The following is a 17,036-nucleotide window of genomic DNA, read 5'->3' as shown; positions in this document are numbered from 1 at the left end:
TGCCGCTCCAAGACCTCGCTGCCGCTCCAAGACCTCGCTGCCGCTCCAAGACCTCGCTGCCGCTCCAAGACCTCGCTGCCGCTCCAAGACCTCGCTGCCGCTCCAAGACCTCGATGGTTTTATATCCTGTTCTTCGTTCTTTTTTTCAAACAGCTAAGAGGATTGGGGCCACTTTTTTTTTTTTTTTTCTGCTTCTTTCTTCTCTGTTTAGGGTTTTTCACTAAACACTGTTCTTTTTTAAGTTGTTTAATGCTTTGTTTCTCATGCCTAGACCTGCCTCTGCTGATTTAACAAAGGCAATTGATTTGGGAGAAGGTTTGTTCAAGCCTATAGTGTTCTGAATAATAAACATGACAGGTCTTTTCTTAACTTTCACACACAAATTCTGATCCTGTGTTGCTGTAAAATAATGATGAGGATTTCCCTCTTTGACTATGGAAAGCAGGCATTTGGATCCACTCACTGCATTCTTGAAATGGGTACAATTTCAAACGTGGAATTTTTGTGCACTCAGTTTTTTTGTGCCCCATTTAAGTCCTTTCCCAATGATTCTAGCTCTTTTAACACACACCAAGCATGATGTCTTTCTCCATTTTATTTCACTGCCATTGAGTTGACTCCAGCTCATAGTGATCTTCTAGGATAGAACCTGGTGGTGCCATGAGGTAGCTAAGCAGCTGCAGGAGCCCTGCAGCGCCATCTCACAGAAGCAATATCTAATAGGCTTGCAAACTCTGAGATTGTTGCGGAAGAAACTGAGGTGCCTCTTGGCGTGTTTCTGCCTCATGATCTTCATGCCTGGCCTACCAGGGAAAAGTCATTGAACCTGCCTTCAGTCATTATTGTTTAATGCATCAAATCTGTCTTTCAGATGATCTCTAAATTCAGGTGGGATATGGTCAAGGCCATATTTTGGCTCTCGTGGACTTGCTTTAATTTTCTTCAGCTTCAGCTTGAACTTGCATATGAGCAATTGATGGTCTGTTCCACAATCTTACCCTGGCCTAATTTTAGCTGATAATATGGAGTTTTCCCACCATCTATTTGCACAAATGTCAATTTGATTCTTGTGTATTCCATCTGGTGAGATCCATGTGTATAGTCATCTTTTATGTTGCATTAAAAGGTATTTTCAATGAAGAAGTCACTGGTCTTGCAAATTTCTATCATGCAATCTCCAGCATTGTTTCTATCACCAAAGCCTTATTTTCCAACTACTGATTCTCTTTGTTTCCAACCTTTGCATTCCAAACATCAGTAATTTCAGTACATCTTGATTGCATGTTTGATCAATTTCAGATAGAAGAAGTGGTAGAATTCTTCTATTTCATTATCACTGATTATAGTGGTTAGTGTATAAATTTGAGTAATAGTGGTATTAACTGATCTTCCTTATAGGCATATAGATATTATTCTATCACAGAGTCATTATACTTCAAGATAGATCTTGAAATGTTCTTTTTGATAATGAATGCAATGCCATTCCTCTTCAAGTTATCATTCCCAACAGAAAACCATGTGTAGGATTTAAAATGACCAATACCAGTCCATTTCGGCTCACTAATGCTTAGAATGGGAGTACTGGTGTGGCATTTTGTACTAAAAGGTCCATTTGACCCATAAGGTCAGAGGTTCAAGCTCACCAGTAACTCCTTGGGAACCCTATAAAGGGTCACTATGGGTTCGAACTGACTTAACGGCACTAAACATAACATAACATAATTCTTAGAATATTGATGCTTATGCTATTTTATTTTTTGACAACTTCCAGTTTTACTAGGTTCATACTTCGTAGTCCATGTTCTGATTATTAATGGATGTTTATAGCAATTTCTCCTCATTTTGAGTTGTTCTCCAACAGCAAATGAAAGTCTTGAAAGCTTTACTCCTTTCACATCATGGGCAACTCTACTTTGAGGAGGCAGGTCTTCCACAGTCATTTTTTGATTGCTTTCCATCCTAAGGAACTCATCTTCTGGCACTATATTTAAGAATATTCTGGTGTTCTTCATCATCTTTCAGTATTCTGATCCGATCTTACAGTGTTCCAGTGCTATTTATAAGGTTTTCAGTTTCTAAATATTCTGAAATAATCGCTCTATCTTTCTTCGTAGTCTGTCTTAGTCTTGGAAGCTCAGCTGAAACCTGTTCACCATGGGTGACCCTGCTGGTTTTTAAAATATCGGTGGCATATCTTCCAGTATTGTAACAACATGCCAGCTACCACAATATGACAAACTGATGGACAAGTGGTGGTGTCTTAATAAATAAGGACTGTATTTGTGTGTGTGTGTGTGTGTGTGTGTGTGTGTGTGGTGCTATAGCAAATCCTAGGAGTTGTGAAGTAAAGTCCCTTGGTCAGCTTACTCTCTGAAATGAAGTAGAAACATGGAGACAGATCTGCTGTCATTTGCTACTTGACCAATCATCAGTGGCAGTACTTATGCTCATGGAGACAGCAGTACAAAAGTGAGGTTGAGCTTCATTGCCCTGGGAACTCTTGGGGAGGAGGGCAGCCCCCAGGAAGAGGGAAGTTTGGGACATGAAAGGAAAAGTGGACCAACCATCAGACAGGCCACTGTCTTCTCTCTATTATCCAGGGGGACCATGTGTGGCTGGAAACTCCCTCTGCCAACAGAACTGCTGTGGCCATTGGAGGCATCATCAAAAAAACAGAGCCAGACAAAGTCTTGGTGGAGGATGACGAGGGGAAGGTCAGTTTCATCAAGCTCTCTTAAAAGACTCTGCCCTCTTGGTCTCCCACCTAATTCCCTTGACCCAAGATCAAACCCCCTTTTCTATACTGCTCCCAACACCAAGGTTTCCAAAAACTCACAGGGACTTTTGTAACAGGACATGCTCACTCTGGGGGTTTCTGCCATGGTAAACATGTCTTGGGTTTTGTTTCTACATGAAAAGGCAAGGGATGAGTTGACAATCATGGAAACTAGTACAACTAAGGGGCAGGGAAGAGGGGAGTAAAAAACGGGCTTTCTTGGAGAGAAGGGGGGGCCAGAGGTTGGTTTTCAAGTAAAAGGAGGCATTCTGGAGGACAATCAGCAGGGGAGGAGGACTGGCAGGAATGTGCAGAAATGGGGCCTAAGTCTTCTTATGCTGAGCAAAGCAGCATAGATGAAAATTCAGAATCTGAAGGCTAGGGTAAAATGCTAAACACCCAACTCATTCTTGAAAACTTGTATACTTGAGAATGGGGCAGGTCAGCAGGTGAGGTGGGAACCAGCATGCAGGATGAGGTGTCACCAGTCATCCCTGATTGGTGACTTGACTCCTCCTTTTGCCAAACTGGACACTTCAGGGTGGGGCCCACAGACACTTGGTCTCCAAAGAGAAGATTCTGGACTATGATCTGTGCATTCCATGGTATGGAAACCAATTAATTGCCTATTTGAAAACTTAATAACACTATTTCTGTTTGTATGATGCTGTTCAGTTTTTAAATGCTTTTTACAAATACTTGTACACTCTGATTCCAATAACCTGTGGACCTAATTTCAGACAGAACTCTAACCCCAACACAGCCTAATCTCTATAACCTCTGACATTCGTCTGAAGTTCCTCGTGAGCCCCAACTGCCCACTGGCCATAGATGTGTGCTTGTTGCCATCATAGATTGGCTTGAGTTAGCCACAGATTTACTCTGATCACAAATTAACCGGCCAGAGGTTGGTCACCAATCCTAAGCCAGCTGATCTGTGAGCCCATGGGTCATCTTGTTGTTGAGAACTTGGATGAGAGGGTGAAGCAGGTTGATCCTGCTGAGGCCATCCCTCCAAGTCTATTCTCGGTACCCTTTGTTCCAGGAACACTGGATCTGTGCAGAGGACTTTAGCAGTCTCAGTTCCATGCACCCCAACTCAATCCATGGTGTAGATGACATGATTCGCCTGGGGGACCTGAATGAGGCAGGCATGGTGCATAACCTCTTCATCCGATACCAGCAGCACAAGATCTATGTGAGTCCAGAGCTCTGCTCCATGCCCTTTCCCTACTCCCCTACTCCCACTGGAAGTCCCAATCCTCCAGTGTAGGAAACAGGCCTCAGAGGCTCAGTTCCTGCCCTCTACCTCCCTATGACCACAGAAGCTCCACTTGAAGGGGGCTGCATCCACACATGCTGACCTCCTGGCATGGGAAAGAATGTAATGCAACAGGGGTTTGGAGTCAGTTACATCTTGTTCAATCATACTCCCCATCTTCCACTGTTTCCATCTGAATAAAGCAGATTAATCCTGCTCTCTTTGTAGGATAAAGGAAGCTGAATATAGTAGGTGCTTAGTTTTTAATAATTAAGCTTAATTAGTGATAACTCTTCCCTTCCACCAGATGGCTAAGTCTGAGCAGGCACTAGAGGCCAGCAGGGTAGACACAATCTTCCACTTGCCCCCTTCTTAAGTATGTTGCAAAGGCCAGGGTCACCAGACAGAAGATCCTGTCCTCCTGTGAGGACTAGCACTTTACTGTCAGCATGGTCACCCAGGGTCACAGCCCACAGATGAGGAAGTTGTATGGGTAGACGGATATTTCTTCCAAAGTCCAGTAGTAGATGGACAGTTTCCTCACTCTGAAGTTACAATGTAGGTTTCCCCAAGAGTGAATTGTCTCAACAATGATGTCAGCTTGTCCTCAGTGTGCTCAGGCAGTGGAGGGAGGACAGTACCAATGGTCCCAAGGACTGTGGATTCCAGAGCTCAGTGCAGAGTGTGTTTTTTGTGGAGCCTTGTATGGAAGGACAGGTAGACTGGGAAGCTCCAGGGCTCCTCTGGCTCTGCCTTGATGTTCTGGACTGCTCAGAGATTTGGGGACCATTGGACAGAGGAGAGGATGCTAAATGTTGGCAGAAGTGGAACACCTATAGGAACAGAGCCCAAAACAGTGACTTGTTGTTTTTAAGTGCCATCGAATTGGTTTTAACTTTTAGTGACCCTATATAGGGTTTCAAGGAGTAGCTGGTGAGTTTGAACCACCGACCTTCTGGTTAAAGCCAACCTTGAAGTCTAGTGCTTTATGGCACAGCACCACATCAGGACTCCTGATTAAATGTGGACCAGAGCTCCTGAGACTGATAACAGCAACAAAATGAATTGATTATTGTACCTTTTATATTTTGCAAAGTGTTATATGATGTATTCGTTCATCTGGTCCTCTTGAAACCAGAGGGATTATCCTCTCCATTCTTAAAATGAAGAAAACCAAGACATGAGTAATCATGTGACTTGCTGAGGTGACTGTCCCTGCCCCACCCATAGAAGGGCAGCTGGTCCCAAGGTGCTATAGGGAAGCAGGCTGAAATTGTCCTAGGGCCCTAGCTGGGCTTGTTCCAACAAGGACAAACACTGGTAACGAGCCTTCATAGAAACATAAAGCATCATTTTTGTTGTCTAAGTACTACCGCGGTGCTAAATGTTTGACAGAGATGGTCTCCCTCAATCTTCCTGTGAACATGCCCATTGGAAGTTCCTCTTTTAGGTGGTAGCCCCAGTCTTTCTTAGAAAGAGTATGAGAATCTAAGTAACTTGTCCAAGGTTTCAGCATCCACTGAGTTGACACCCTGCCCAGAATCTGACCCCATCTCCCTGTCAGAGTCCATGGCCCTAGTGGCCTAAGAAGGTTGTCTGAAGTTATACCCAGGGCAGGGCACTGATATTTGCTCCCTCCACAGACATACACGGGCTCCATCCTGGTGGCTGTGAACCCATTCCAGGTGCTGCCTCTCTACACCCAGGAGCAGGTGCAGCTGTATTACAACCATCGTGTGGGCGAGCTGCCACCCCATATCTTTGCCATCGCCAACAGCTGCTACTTCAACATGAAGAAGAACAAGAGGGACCAGTGTTGCATCATCAGGTGGTGGGGGGAAGGTGGAGGGGAAGCTGGAGTAGACAAATGCATCCAGGCACAACCTCTAAGCATCTTGTAAAGGCTCACAAAACACCCTCTTTCCTTAAGCCTCTTGTTACCAGCATTCCTGAAGCAGTGATGAGAGTTAAGGCTTGTAGTCCCTGGGTGGTGCAGTTAATGTGCTCAGTTACTAACCTAAAGGTTAGAGGTTTGAGTCCACACAACAGCACCTGGGAGGTGATCTACTTCTGAAAACACAGCCACTGAAAACCCCATGGAAGACTGTTCTACACATAGAGTTATTATGAATTGGAGCTGACTAGACTGCGACTGGTTTGTTTTATTCAATACACACATCCTGGGAGAGACACACAAGCATGAATGGACTTGGCTCTGGTTCTCTACTCCCCCCCACCCAATTTCCATCTTTCTGTATCTCCAGGTTTTGCACCTCCCCAGTCTTCATTGTTTACTAAGTTAAGAAAGGAAGGACGCAGGGTCAATGAGGAAACTTTTTTAGAAATGGGGCCCAGGGCAAGTATTTGAAGTTGTAGGAATCAAACAGGTGAGGTCATATCCCCAAAAGTCCCAAGGAAGCCTCAGAAAGGACAGAGGCAACTGTGACTCCAGGTGACTGGACTCAGAAGGAATGTGCCCCTCCTGTGCAGGTTGTGACTCTCTTCCACAGACTGTTTTGGGACCCATTCTCTACCTGCTTCCTAACTTCTTGTTGTTAAATGCCATCAAGTTGGTTCCAACTCATAAGAACCATGTATGGGATTTCCGAGTAGCTGCTAGTGGGTTTTAATCACCAACTTTGTGGTTATTAGTCCAGTGCCACACCAGGACTCCTTTCCTAACTTGGCCAGGAGTTAAAACTGAGTAGCTGAAATGTGGGCTTTTACAGTGCAAATACTAAAGAATCCTTTGGAGACCTTGTGAAAGTGTAGATTATGATGCAGCCGATCATTGAGGAGCCTAGGACTGTGTTTCTAACCTGGCAATGCTGTTGGTCTGCAGAACACATTTTTGGGTTTACATTGCAGTGATTGGAAATTTCCATAATAAAATAGAATGTATAAAAAAGCATGTTTTAAGTCTTAATAATAAAAGTAATAACTGCCAGTCTGAGGCTATTCTATGCACCAGACACTGTATTTTTTAACTTATTAACAACAGTGGGCTCAAACATAACCATTGTGTGGATGGCACCGTACCAGGCAGTGTTTTGTTCTGTTGTACACAGGATCACTATGTGTCAGAGCTGACTTGATGGCACCTAACAACACAACACTAAGTAAATTTAAAACAACTAGTTCTCATTTCTCACCATTTATAATTAATATATATTCATTATGAACATATTGGAGATTTTCAGAAAAAGAATTGCAAAATATGTTTCTAAGAAAAGGCTTCCCTCTACCTATTGTTGTTGTTGTTGTTGTTAAGTGTTGTTAATTCTGGCTCATAATGATCCTCTTTAGGGTTTCCAAGGAGTGACTGATGAGTTTGAACTACTGATCTTGTGGTTAATAGTCCGGTGCTTATCCTACAGAGTTACACCAGGACTCTTCTCTCTATCTACTTGATTTAAAGGATTCAAAATTTTCACTTACCAGTAGACTTAACTTTAATGACTGTTTGTTGTTCTCTGAGAGCATGTACTATAATTTATTTCTCCCATAGAGGTTACTTGAAAGTTTACATAATTATAATGACAAATGATGCTTTAAGAGTAGGAAACTTTATCAGAAAGCTTTTTCTGAATTAAGATTATTTCCTTAGGCTAAAAGGTGGAAACCTTTCTTATAGTGTCACACCTATGCCAAATTGGTTCCTAAAGGTATTTTACAGTTAGTTTTCCATGGTCCACGTTGATACAGCTGATTGTGGGTAAAAATCACCACTGTTGTCTAGCCCTGGCTGCTCAGTCTATACCTTACTGATTATGCTATCAGCCATAGCATAATCAAGAACTGGCTGTGTCTGTGAAAAGCTGCATCCTGACAGGGAGAAGATAGCTGGCAGCACACTAAAAACTAAAGCAGAGTATATGGTCAGACAACCAGAGATCTTTGGGGAACATGCAGTGGATTTCCACAGAGAGAGAGCTTCCCTGGTCAGACAGTCTAGAGGGGGTCTGTGGTGCATTTGTGAGGGTGCTAAGTGGTGCTAGAGAAAGATTTTTTGTTGACAAAGGTCCATCTTTGCAGTGGTGAGTCTGGGGCTGGGAAGACGGAGACCACCAAGCTCATCTTGCAGTTCCTGGCCACTGTTAGTGGCCAGCACACCTGGATTGAACAGCAGGTTCTTGAGGCCAATCCCATCCTGGAAGGTAAGGGGTACCCTCAAAACTGATGCACTGAATTAAAAGGGGTTCTAGAACTTTCCCAGTGAAATAGGCCTCTTGCAGAGCCTTTGCGGTATATAGGACCTTAGATGGAATCCTGAGTCCCTTCCACAACCTTCTGAGGTGGGACATTCCCATTAGAAAGGACAAACAGACCAGCCTGGAACAGCTAGAGTGACAGAAGATACATCTTCAAAGAATTATCATCAGGAAAAAAACACAAAAATGGCAGTATAACTGGCTACTACAAGAATAAGCAAGCTGTTTGCCGGGAAGCTACCAAGGCAAGCAATCAAGTTCCTTCAGGACAAACGTCCCTTTAAGACTGAAGCTCAAAGGGAACACATGAGCAGGCATGTAAGCCTGCTGGCAACTACAGGGAAAGGCAACAATGAAAAAATGAATAGATTTCATCTTATTTAGATGGGTCTGGTGAAAAGAGATGGGGATAAGATTTGTACGATTCAATAATGAATAATTGTTATCATGACTAATTGTGACTGTCATAATTGTAAAGGTAGAAGTTTTGTAACAAAAACAGGGGAATGATTAATCTTACAGTCCAGAAACAGAGGACCCTAGGACCATCAAGGGAGAAGCGCACAAGCAGAATGCAGGACCTTAATCAGAGAAGCAGCAATGCCAGAGACAGAGGCAGAGATGGGGGCATGGAGATGGGGAGCACCTGAGGACTCTAGATTTATGGGAAGAGAGGGACTAAGAGCTGGTGGTCAGGAGGTAGACTTGCAGAATGTGCCCTTTGGAGATATAAATTATGATATATACCTAAGTAGTTTTTTTAGAAAGCTAAAGTGGATAGAGAGAATTGCTGTTAATTGATGGTACATGGAGGGGATTATAATCATTGTAATGAAAGAAGGTGTATGATTTGTTTTATGTAAAACTGATGATCTAACCTGTAAACTTTTACTCAATCCACAATTAAAACCTTTTTAAAAAATAGGAAGTTTTCCATCCTCTTCTATATTCTGGAATAATTTGAGTAGAATTGGTGACAGCTGGATATTTGGTAGACCTCACCCGTGAAGTCATCTGGGCCTGGTCTTCTTTTCGTTGGGAGTTTTTTGATGACCTGATCAATTTCTTCTTTTGTTATGGGTCTGTTCAAGTTTTCTACTTCACTCTGTGTAAGTTAAGGTAGGTCGTGTTGTTATGCCCAGAATTCGGGGTCCCCAAAGACCACCAAGGAGCTGACGCTGATGCAAGTGCACAAGGGTTGTTTATTCAAGCTCGAGCCTGGGCCTTCTCCGTATCCAGCACAGCAGACTCGGGAAAAGGCCCTGAGCTCTTTGTTAGCGGGGGTTTTTATAGAGTTTTCAAACAAGCTTAGGATTTTCAGCTTTACAATATTTGGATTGGTTGACATTTGGCAAAGTATGAGATGTTACAGTTTAATTGGTCAGTGCTGGTGGTCTTTTGTTCTTAGGCTAGGATAAGGAAAACATCTGGCATCTGGCTTTGGGTTGTCCTGTCTATTACTTATCTAGTTCTTGCTGTTGCTAGGGGTGAAAGGATATTCTAAGGCAGCATGAGCTGATTTAGCACGTTCCTGGAACAGGAGGACATGTTCAGGCTAATGTACAGAATGGAGTCTTTTTCTTGGTCCGACAGTGTTTTTCTATAAATGCATCCATCTCTTCTAAGTTTTTTAATTTGTTGGAGTACAACTTTTCATAGTATTCTGTTATTATCCTTTTGATTTCGTTTGGTTCCGTTGTGACATCGCCCATGTGGTTTCTAATGAGAGTTATTTGTGTTTTCTCCCTCTTTTGTTAGTTTTGCCAATGGTTTGTCAATTTTATTAATCTTTTCAAAGAACCAGCTTCTTGTTCTGTTGATTCTTGCTATAGTTTTTCTGCTTTTCATCTCATTATTTCTGCTCTTATCTTTATTATTTCTTTTCTTTTGGTGACTGTAGGTTCCGTCTGTTGGTCTGTTTCTAATTATTGTAGATGCTGTGTTAATGTGTTAATTTTGGTTCTTTCCTCTTTTTGGATGTGTGCATTTACCGCAATAAATTGTCCTCTCAGCACCACTTTCTCCGTGTCCCAAAGATTTTGGTATGTTGTGTTTTCATTTTCGTTTGTTTCTAGGAACTTTGTGAATTCACGTTTAATTTCTTCTTTTACCTAGTTGCATTTCAGCAGGGTGTTATTCAGTTTCCATGTATTCTACTTTATTTCCTTGATCTTCTTATTGTTGATTTCTAGTGGTCTGAAAAGATGCTGTGTAGCATTTTGATGTTTGTAAATTTATGGAAGCTTACTTTGTAACTTAACACATGGTCAATTCTGGAAAATGTTTCATGTGCACTAGAGAAGAATGTATATTGTGCTGTTGTTGGGTTGGTTGAATGCTCTGTACACATATATGAGGTCAAGTTGGTTGATTGTGTTGATTGTGCTGTTTAGTTCCTCTGTAACTTTGTCGGGTTTCTTTCTGGTTGTTCTGTCCATTTCCATAAGTGGCATATTAAAATCTCCCACTATAATTGTAGATTTATCTTTTTTTTTTTCAAGTCTAGTGAGGTTTGCTTTATATATCTTGGTGCTCTTTCATTAGGAGTGTAGATATTTATTATGGTTATGTCGTCTTGCTCAATTCATCATGAGATAGTGTCCTTCTTTATCTCTTATGCTGGTTTTTGTCTTAAAGTTTACTTTATCAGAGATTAGTATTGCCACTCCTGTTTGTTTATTGTTGCAGTTAGCTTGGTATATTTTTTTCCATCCTTTAACTTTTCATCTATTTTTGTCTTTGTGTGTAAGGTGTGTCTCTTGCAGGCAGCATATTGAAAGGTCTTGTTTTTTTTATCCATTCTTCCACTCTCTGTTTCTTCACTGATGCATTCAAGCCATTGACATTCAATGTAATTATTGATAGGTATGAATTAATTGCTGCCATTATGTTATTTTATTTATTATTTATTATAAAATAAACATATTTTTGCTGTTCATTCCTTTGTTCTGCATGCCTTTTTGTGCTGAGTTCATGTGTTTTGTGCTATTTCTTGTCAGTTTCTTCTTAGTTTTCATGTTTGATTGTTCTGCTTGGAAGTTCATTTTCATGGTAAGTTGTAAAGTAGTGAGTTTCTTTGGGGTTACCTTATAGTCTATTAACTTTTCCCTCCATTTAAGACAGTCTATTGCCTTCTGTAATCTATCTGACCTCCTCGCCACCTGGATCTCTGTTCTTACATTTTTCCCTTCTTTGACATTGTTATTATTTTGATCTTTGGTTGACCACCCAGCTTCTTTAAATTCATTGTTGTAATTTTGTTCTGTACTGGACTCTGTTTTCCATCATCTGAGCTTCAGGTGGTGTTGCTACGCCTGTCCATCTCTGGTTGTTGTCTGTTCTCATTGGTTTTCATTCCAAAGAACTCCCTTTAGGATATTTTGAAGTGCTGGATTGGCTTTGACAAAATCTCTTAGCTTCTGTTTATCCTGGAATGTTTTGATTGCACCATCGTATTTGATTAACAGTTTTGCTGGATAGACGATTCTTGGTTGGCAGTTTTTTTCTTTCAGGATTTTGTATATGTCTCCCTATTGTCTCCTTGCCTGCATAGTTTTTGCTGAATAGTCAGAGCTTAATCTGATTTGCTTGCCTTTGTAAGTAACACTTCTCTTTCTCTGTCTGCTTTTAGGATTCTCTCCTTGTTTTTTATTTTGGAGAGCTTGATTATATGTCTTGGTGATTTTCTTTTAGGGGTCTATCCTTCCTGGGGTTCTTTCAGCTTCTTGAATGTTCATCTTCTCATCTTTCAAGATGTTAGGGAAATTTTCTTCCAGAAGCTCTTACACTATCTCCTTTGTGGACGTCTCTCATTTGTCCTGTTCTAGAATAATTCTTAAGTTGTTAAGAATAATTCTTAAGTTGTTCCTCTTCATGTTGTCCAGCATGAATCTTAGACTCTTCAGATTTTTTTAATCTTTTTTTTCTGCTTGCTCTTCTATCTTAGCAGTATTGAGAGATTTGTCTTCCAGCTTGCTGGTTCTGGCTTCCACCTCTTCAATTCTGCTCCCTTACGCTTTCAGTGTATTATCCATTTCTGATATTTTATTGTTAATCATCTGGATCTCTTTTTGCAGGTTTTGTATTGTTTCCAATGCTGTATTGATCTTGTTTGATTGCTCTTGTAGTACTTTCCTGACTTCTTCTTTGTTTTCCTCCACCCCTTTTCGGAGCATTTGAATTTGTTTCCATATCATTCTTCTGAATTCCTTCTCAGGCAAATCCAAAACCTGCTCTTCTTCTTCTAGAAAGCTTTTGTCTGTCTCCAGCTCATTAGTCTCAGCTACTGTTTTTTGTTTGTGGACATATTTTGATATCTTTTGTTGTTTTTTGTTTGTCATTTCCAGTAGTTGTGTGGATTTTTAATGCTTAAATGGATGTTTGTTGCTGTGTTATTAAGCTTACTGGGTGTCTTCTGGTGGATATGATCAGGACATAGGCTTTTCTTTTCACATGTAATGCTTAGCAGCTGTTGTTGGCTCTTGTCTCAATGGTGGAATATTATGGTGTGTGCTTGTAGCTTGGCTATATGGCCATGATTGTTGACTCTTTTTGGGTAACATAGGGAGAAAAAGCTCCCACCTCCAGGAAAAATGTGTGATTAAAAGGCCCCAAAGCAGAAGCAATATAAAACCAGAGACAAAATCCACCACTTTGAAACAAAAATAAAACTGTGGACAACTGGCCAGTCGCCTTGCTACACAGACAGTGTGTGTGTGCCATAGAAGCCTCCAGTAGTGGGTGGGGGTGTCCACTTGCTCAGGCTCCTCCTCTAGTCATCACCATAGAGGTGTGCAGATAGATATTGAGAAGTTAATGGGAGGAAGATTGTTTACTATTTTTGTCTCTGAAGGTCAGTTAGGTGTCTGTGTGTGTGCAGCATATTTCTTGAAATAGTTGTGTCTTTTTATGTTGGTGTTTTACAGACTGTTCATATGGTTTGTCTGTCAGGCCAAACCTGCTTTTTTTCTTACTGGCTAGGCAGGGGTAAAGGGTCCCATACAAGTTAACTTTAGGGCTGGAACCCACAAGCAAAAGTCAAAAGCAGCATCCAAAGAATTTGCCTTTGGACCGATGAGGCTCTTTCTGTCTGTGTCATGAGAAAGCTGTGGTCTCAACGCTGGACTTTTTTGGGGGTTTTGTACCCACCCACCTGAAGGCGTCTGGGCTGGGCAAAGAAGACATGACAGGGAAGAGGAGGGAAAAAAATGTGTAGAATCCCCCACACCTCCTTTTGCAAATGTCACTGCACTGCTTTTAGTTCCAATTCCTAGTGCAGGTCTGGATGTAGCCCTGCCCTCTGACCTCTGCCTGGGAGGGATGGCCATAGAGATAGTCCAGATTTCTTGACTGATTTCTAAATCTCAGTATTTTCCTGTATGCCGTGATTTTTCCACTGGTGGTTGTGGGAAACTGATGCCCTGGCACTTATGCTAGATCCAGAGCTCTTGTGCAGTTTCATGAGAGCAGTGTCTCTGAGCTTTCCACCCCTCCCCCACAGAGCCTGTCCTACCTGACTCTGTTCTGCCACCGCCAAACCGAAAGTCCAATACCATTGTTTCTTGATCATATGCTACCTCTTGAAAAGGTTTAACACCAACCATTTCTTTTTGATACAGTGACTTTGTGTATCCCTTCCTTCTTCTTTGCTGTTTTTTGCATCATTCAATATTTTGCCCATGGAATCCTTCAATATTTCAAGTCAAGGCTTGAATTTTTTCTTTAGTTCTTTGAGCTTGGGAAATCCTGAGTGTGTTCTTCCCTTTTGGTGTTCTAACTCCAAGTCTTTGCACATTTCATTATAATATTTGACTTTGTCTTCTCAAGTTGCCCTTTGAAATTTTCTATTCAGCTCTTTTACCTCCTCATTTCTTCCATTTTCTTGAGCATCATTATGGTGGAAAGCAAGTTTCAGTCTCTTCTGACATACACTTTGGCTTCTTTGGAGTCCTGATGTGATGCTGCAGGATAATGCACTGTACTACAAGGTTAATTTGAACCTCAAGGCTAATGGTTCAAACACACCAGCCACTCCTCAGAAACTCTATTCAGAGTTGCTATGAGTCAAAACTGACTTGATAGGACTTAATCACAACAACAATAATGACCTCTTGCTTTCTTCCTATATGATGTTTTTGATGTCATCCCACAACTCTTCTGGTTTTCAGTCATTAGTGTCTAATTCATCTAATCTGTTCTTGATATGATATATAAATTCAAGTGGGATATGGTCAAGGTCATATTTTAGCTCTCATGGACTTGTTTTAAATATTTTCCACTTCAGCCTGAACTTGCATATGAGAAATTGATGATCTATTCCAGTCTGCCACTAGTCTTGTTTTGACTGATGTTATGGAATTTTTCCACTGTTTGTTTGCACATACATAGTCAATTTGATTTCTGTGCATTCCATTTGGTGAAGTCCATGTGTATAGCCATCTTTAAAAACACATTTGCAATAAAGAAATCATTGGTTTTGCAAAATTCTATCGTGTGATCTCCAGCATCATTTCTATGGACAACACCATATTTTCCAACTGCTGATCCTTCCTCTTTGTTTCCAGTCTTTGCATTCCAATCTTGATTGCATGTTTGATCAATTTCATACTGAAGAAATTGGTATAATTCTTCATCATCACTGGCTTTAGTGTTAGTTTATAAATTTGAATAATAGTTGTATTAACTGGTCTTCCTTGTAGACGGATGAATATTTACCTATCCAGACAGTGTTGTACTTCAAGACAGATGTTGTAATGTTCTTTTTGATGATGAATGTGATGCGATTCTTCTTCAAGTTGTCATTCCTAGCATAGTAAACCATGTGGGTGTCAAATTTAAAATGCCAATACCAGTCCATTTCAGTTCAGTAATGCCTAGGATATTCATGTTCATGCATTTCATTTAATTTTTGAAAACTTCCAATTTTCCTAGGTTCATACTTTGTAGATTCCATGTTCTGATTATTAATGTTTATAGCTATTTCTCCTCATTTTGAATTGTGTCCCATCAGCAAATAATCCTCAATTCATATCATCACGGTCAACTTTACTTTGAGGAGGCAACTCTTACCAAGTCATATTTTGAGTGCCTTCCATTCTAAGGGGCTCATCTCCAGGCACTCTTATCCGACAATATTCTGGTGCTCTTCATCATGCTTCAATATTCAATATTCTGGTGCTATCTGACAGTGTTCTACTGCTATTCATAAGATTTTCAGTGACTAAGTATTCATAAGTAGTCCATCACTTCTTCTTCCTAGTCTGGAAGCTTATCTGAAACCTGTCCACCATGGGTGACCCTGCTGGCATTAAAACAAAACAAAACAATGGTATAACTTCCAGATTCATAACAACAAGCAAGCTATTACAATATAATAAACTGACAGATGATTAGTGACCATTTCCATTAGAGTTTGATTTATGTATTTGAGGCTCTTACATTAGTATCATAGATATTTATTCTGGTTATATCCTCTTGTTCAATTGACCATTTAATCTTGAGGTAATGTCCTTGTTTGTCTTTTATGCTGCTTTTTGCCTAAAGTTTATTTTATCAGAAATTAATATTGCTACTCCTGTTCATTTTTTATTTCCATTAGCTTGATGTATTTTTTCAATTCTTTGATTTTGGGTTTATTTTTGTATTATGTGTAAGATGTGTCTCTTGTAGACAACATATTGAAGAGTCCTGTTTTCTTATCCATTCTGCTACTCTTTCTCTCTTGACTGGTGCATTTAATCCATTGTCTTTTAGTGTAATTATCAATGGAGTGAATGATTGCTATTATCTTTCTGTGTGCTTTTTGTGATGCTGCTGGTTTCTTTGTTCCACATAATTTTCTGTGCTGAGTTCATATTGTTTTTGTATTTTCTTGTCATCTTCTTCATTGCTATTGTTTTAATGTTTACTAAGTCTTTCTTCTTCTTTTTTGTTTTGATGTGAAGGTGTATTCATTTTCTTTGAGATTATCCAGTAACTTCTTAATTTCTTCCCTAGTTGACAACGGTCTGTTTTATCTTGAAATCTACTTGATTTCCTTCATGAATAATTTGCTTTAAAAAATCATCTTAAGGGGGGCACAAGGGCCATGGACACACTTCCCTGAGGCGGAGGTCGCGGGCAGGAGGGGAGGAGGCCCGAGAGAGGCTGCTGCAGAGGCTGCAGGTGCCACAGGCCGGTGTCTGAGCGTGAGGCAGCCGGCGGTGGTGGTGGCAACACCACCATGTCACGCTTGGTGCTGCAACCCAGTCAGCAGAAGCTGGCAGAGAAGCTCACCATCCTCAACAACCACAGCATCAGCATGCTCACCCGCCTCTACAACATCAAGAAGGCATGTGGAGACCCCAAGACAAAACCATCCTATCTTATTGACAAAAACCTGGAATCTGCTGTGAAATTCATTGTCAGAAAATTCCCTGCTGTAGAAACCCGCAACAACAATCAACAGCTTGCTCAACTACAAAAAGAAAAATCAGAAATTTTGAAAATTTTGGCATTGTATTATTTCACATTTGTAGATGTTATGGAATTTAAGGACCATGTTTGTGAATTGCTGAATACAATTGATGTTTGCCAAGTCTTCTTTGATATTACTGTAAAAGTTAATGTACTATAAGGCAACCTCAAAGAAAATTAACACTTCACAACATACCAAGAAAATGAAAATCCAAGAAGAATATGAAAACATTAAAACTAGGAGGAAACTCACAAGGAATAACAAAAAAAATCATGAATTCAACAAAATAAGACAAACAGAACAAAGAAGCAGCAACACCACAAAAAAACAAAT

At 40.7% G+C, this 17,036-nt stretch overlaps 1 protein-coding gene and 1 pseudogene across 1 annotated transcript in view; one reads left to right on the top strand and one right to left on the bottom strand.

The window, feature by feature from the left end:
* LOC102822681 overlaps positions 1–1,940 on the bottom strand; it is a 5,809-nt pseudogene extending 3,869 nt beyond the window's left edge.
* A 509-nt stretch (positions 1,941–2,449) lies between these two features.
* Positions 2,450–17,036, top strand: part of MYO7B (myosin VIIB) — a 118,837-nt gene continuing 104,250 nt past the window's right edge. Inside the window, exons 1-5 of the mRNA XM_006876207.1 lie at positions 2,450–2,461; positions 2,601–2,714; positions 3,822–3,974; positions 5,681–5,865; positions 8,073–8,194. Coding sequence (XP_006876269.1) covers positions 2,450–2,461; positions 2,601–2,714; positions 3,822–3,974; positions 5,681–5,865; positions 8,073–8,194 — 586 coding nt within the window. The remainder of the gene's footprint in view (positions 2,462–2,600; positions 2,715–3,821; positions 3,975–5,680; positions 5,866–8,072; positions 8,195–17,036) is intronic.

The sequence above is a fragment of the Chrysochloris asiatica genome, unplaced genomic scaffold (assembly GCF_000296735.1).
Source record: "Chrysochloris asiatica unplaced genomic scaffold, ChrAsi1.0 scaffold00363, whole genome shotgun sequence".
Lineage (NCBI taxonomy): Eukaryota > Metazoa > Chordata > Mammalia > Afrosoricida > Chrysochloridae > Chrysochloris > Chrysochloris asiatica.
This window is presented reverse-complemented; position numbering and strand designations above follow the sequence as displayed.